Below are 2,288 nucleotides of genomic sequence, written 5' to 3'. Positions count from 1 at the left end.
ATTTCTGTTCCATGTACACCACCGTTCCAAAGGAGTCAATTAGAAATGTCCGTGTTTTTGAAAGAAAAAAATTCAAAAAAGAATTGTCCATTAAAATAACATCAAATTGATCAGAAATACAGTGTAGACATTGTTGATGTTGTAAACGACTATTGTAGCTGATTTTTTTTTATGGACAGATGCATATCTGAGTTCCCAGTCATGTGAAATCCATAGATTAGAGAGTTTAAATTGGCATGGAAACCAGCGTAGCCTGGGTGGTTAGAGCGTTGGACTAGTAACCGGAAGGTTGCAAGTTCAAACCCCCGAGCTGACAAGGTACAAATCTGTCGTTCTGCCCCTGAACAGGCCACTGTTCCCAGGCCGTCATTGAAAATAAGAATGTGTTCTTAACTGACTTGCCTAGCTAAATAAAGGTAAAATAAAATTTCACCTATTCCACTCCTGCCATTACCACAAGCACTTACTCCCTAATTTAAGTGCCACCAGCCTCCTGTGGTTAGTTCATGCATGTGTTTTAAATGACAACTTTGTCATCGATCCACATTTTAAAATATATATTTTTATTTATTTAACTATGCCAAGGTATTTATATGAGGGGACTGTTGTATTTTATATATATTTTTTAATTGAACGAAGCAAAGGCTCCCGTGTCAAAGAGACGTTGGTCTCAAAGGGTACAACGTGTTGAAATAACGGGTCAATATAAACCATAAAATACACTGTACTGTGTCTCTCGAAGCCATCTGTTTGTTGACACTGTGCCTGACCTATCCACCCTGACGGACTCTCCTCTCCTCCCGCAGGTGGTCAGTGAATCTACACAGCACCAGCAGGACATCATGTAAACAACAACAACAACAACAAGCTTAAATTAGGAAAAAAAAAATGGGATGTTTACATACAAAGATACGAGCTGCCGTTTCTAAGGCAACGCCTCGTTTTAAAAAAAGGTCTCTTTTTTTGAGAGGGGAGTGAGTTATGAACACCTTACGAAGTGTTATAACCACCTTATGAAGGGTTATATCCTTCATAGGAATGTTTATAACTCGTGAACTCCAACTAATCAGATGTTATATGACCCATCTCCGAAGCAGAAGAACATAAGAAGAAAGACAATGTTAAGTTACAGTAATCAGAAGGTGGGAACCAGGTGGAGTGAAAGTCAAGTCAGGCCCTGGCCAGAACAGAACACGCATGGCTAGAGGGGATCTCCAGAAGGTCAAGAGATGGATCTCTGTAGTGCACGTCTGTGTGTGAGTGGGTCTCTTTGCTTCACAATAGTTTCACAGTGGCAAATGATTTGAAATAAAGATATCTTCAAAAGAGAATACAATTGATTCTATTCCTTGGTTATTTTATATATATTTGTATCCCAAATGGCACCCTATCCCCTATGTAGTGAACTACTTTTAACAGGAACGAACAGGGCTCTGGTCAAAAGTAGTGCACTAAATAGCGAATAGGGTGCCATTTTGCTGAAGTAAAACAGGGATGGGTTAATTAATGAGCTTGTTTCATTTCTTGTCTGATTAAAACTTACCATAACGGATACCAGTGTATTACAATGGAGTAACGAGGATTTAGCTTCCTAGTCTTCATAACCGGAGGAGGTAATACTAGTCTTCATAATAACAGGAGGTAATACTAGTCTTCATATTAACAGGAGGTAATACTAGTCTTCATATTAACAGGAGGTAATACTAGTCTTCATAATAACAGGAGGTAATACTAGTCTTCATATTAACAGGAGGAGGTAATACTAGTCTTCATATTAACAGGAGGTAATACTAGTCTTCATAATAACAGGAGGAGGTAATACTAGTCTTCATATTAACAGGAGGAGGTAATACTAGTCTTCATATTAACAGGAGGTAATACTAGTCTTCATATTAACAGGAGGAGGTAATACTAGTCTTCATAATAACAGGAGGTAATACTAGTCTTCATATTAACAGGAGGTAATACTAGTCTTCATAATAACAGGAGGAGGTATTACTAGTCTTCATAATAACAGGAGGTAATACTAGTCTTCATATTAACAGGAGGTAATACTAGTCTTCATATTAACAGGAGGTAATACTAGTCTTCATAATAACAGGAGGAGGTAATACTAGTCTTCATATTAACAGGAGGTAATACTAGTCTTCATATTAACAGGAGGAGGTAATACTAGTCTTCATAATAACAGGAGGAGGTAATACTAGTCTTCATATTAACAGGAGGTAATACTAGTCTTCATATTAACAGGAGGTAATACTAGTCTTCATAATAACAGGAGGAGGTAA

The 2,288-nt window shown here is 37.5% G+C and overlaps 1 protein-coding gene across 1 annotated transcript in view; it reads left to right on the top strand.

The window, feature by feature from the left end:
• LOC115124880 (desmin-like) overlaps positions 1-1,340 on the top strand; it is a 16,862-nt gene extending 15,522 nt beyond the window's left edge. Inside the window, exon 9 of the mRNA XM_065019624.1 lies at positions 807-1,340. Coding sequence (XP_064875696.1) covers positions 807-848 — 42 coding nt within the window. The 3' untranslated portion in view covers positions 849-1,340. The remainder of the gene's footprint in view (positions 1-806) is intronic.
• The last annotated feature ends 948 nt before the right edge of the window (positions 1,341-2,288 follow it).

This window comes from Oncorhynchus nerka, linkage group LG1 (genome assembly GCF_034236695.1).
Source record: "Oncorhynchus nerka isolate Pitt River linkage group LG1, Oner_Uvic_2.0, whole genome shotgun sequence".
NCBI classification, from domain to species: domain Eukaryota; kingdom Metazoa; phylum Chordata; class Actinopteri; order Salmoniformes; family Salmonidae; genus Oncorhynchus; species Oncorhynchus nerka.
The sequence above is the reverse complement of the archived record's forward strand: the minus strand, read 5'-3'. Positions and strand labels throughout refer to the sequence as shown.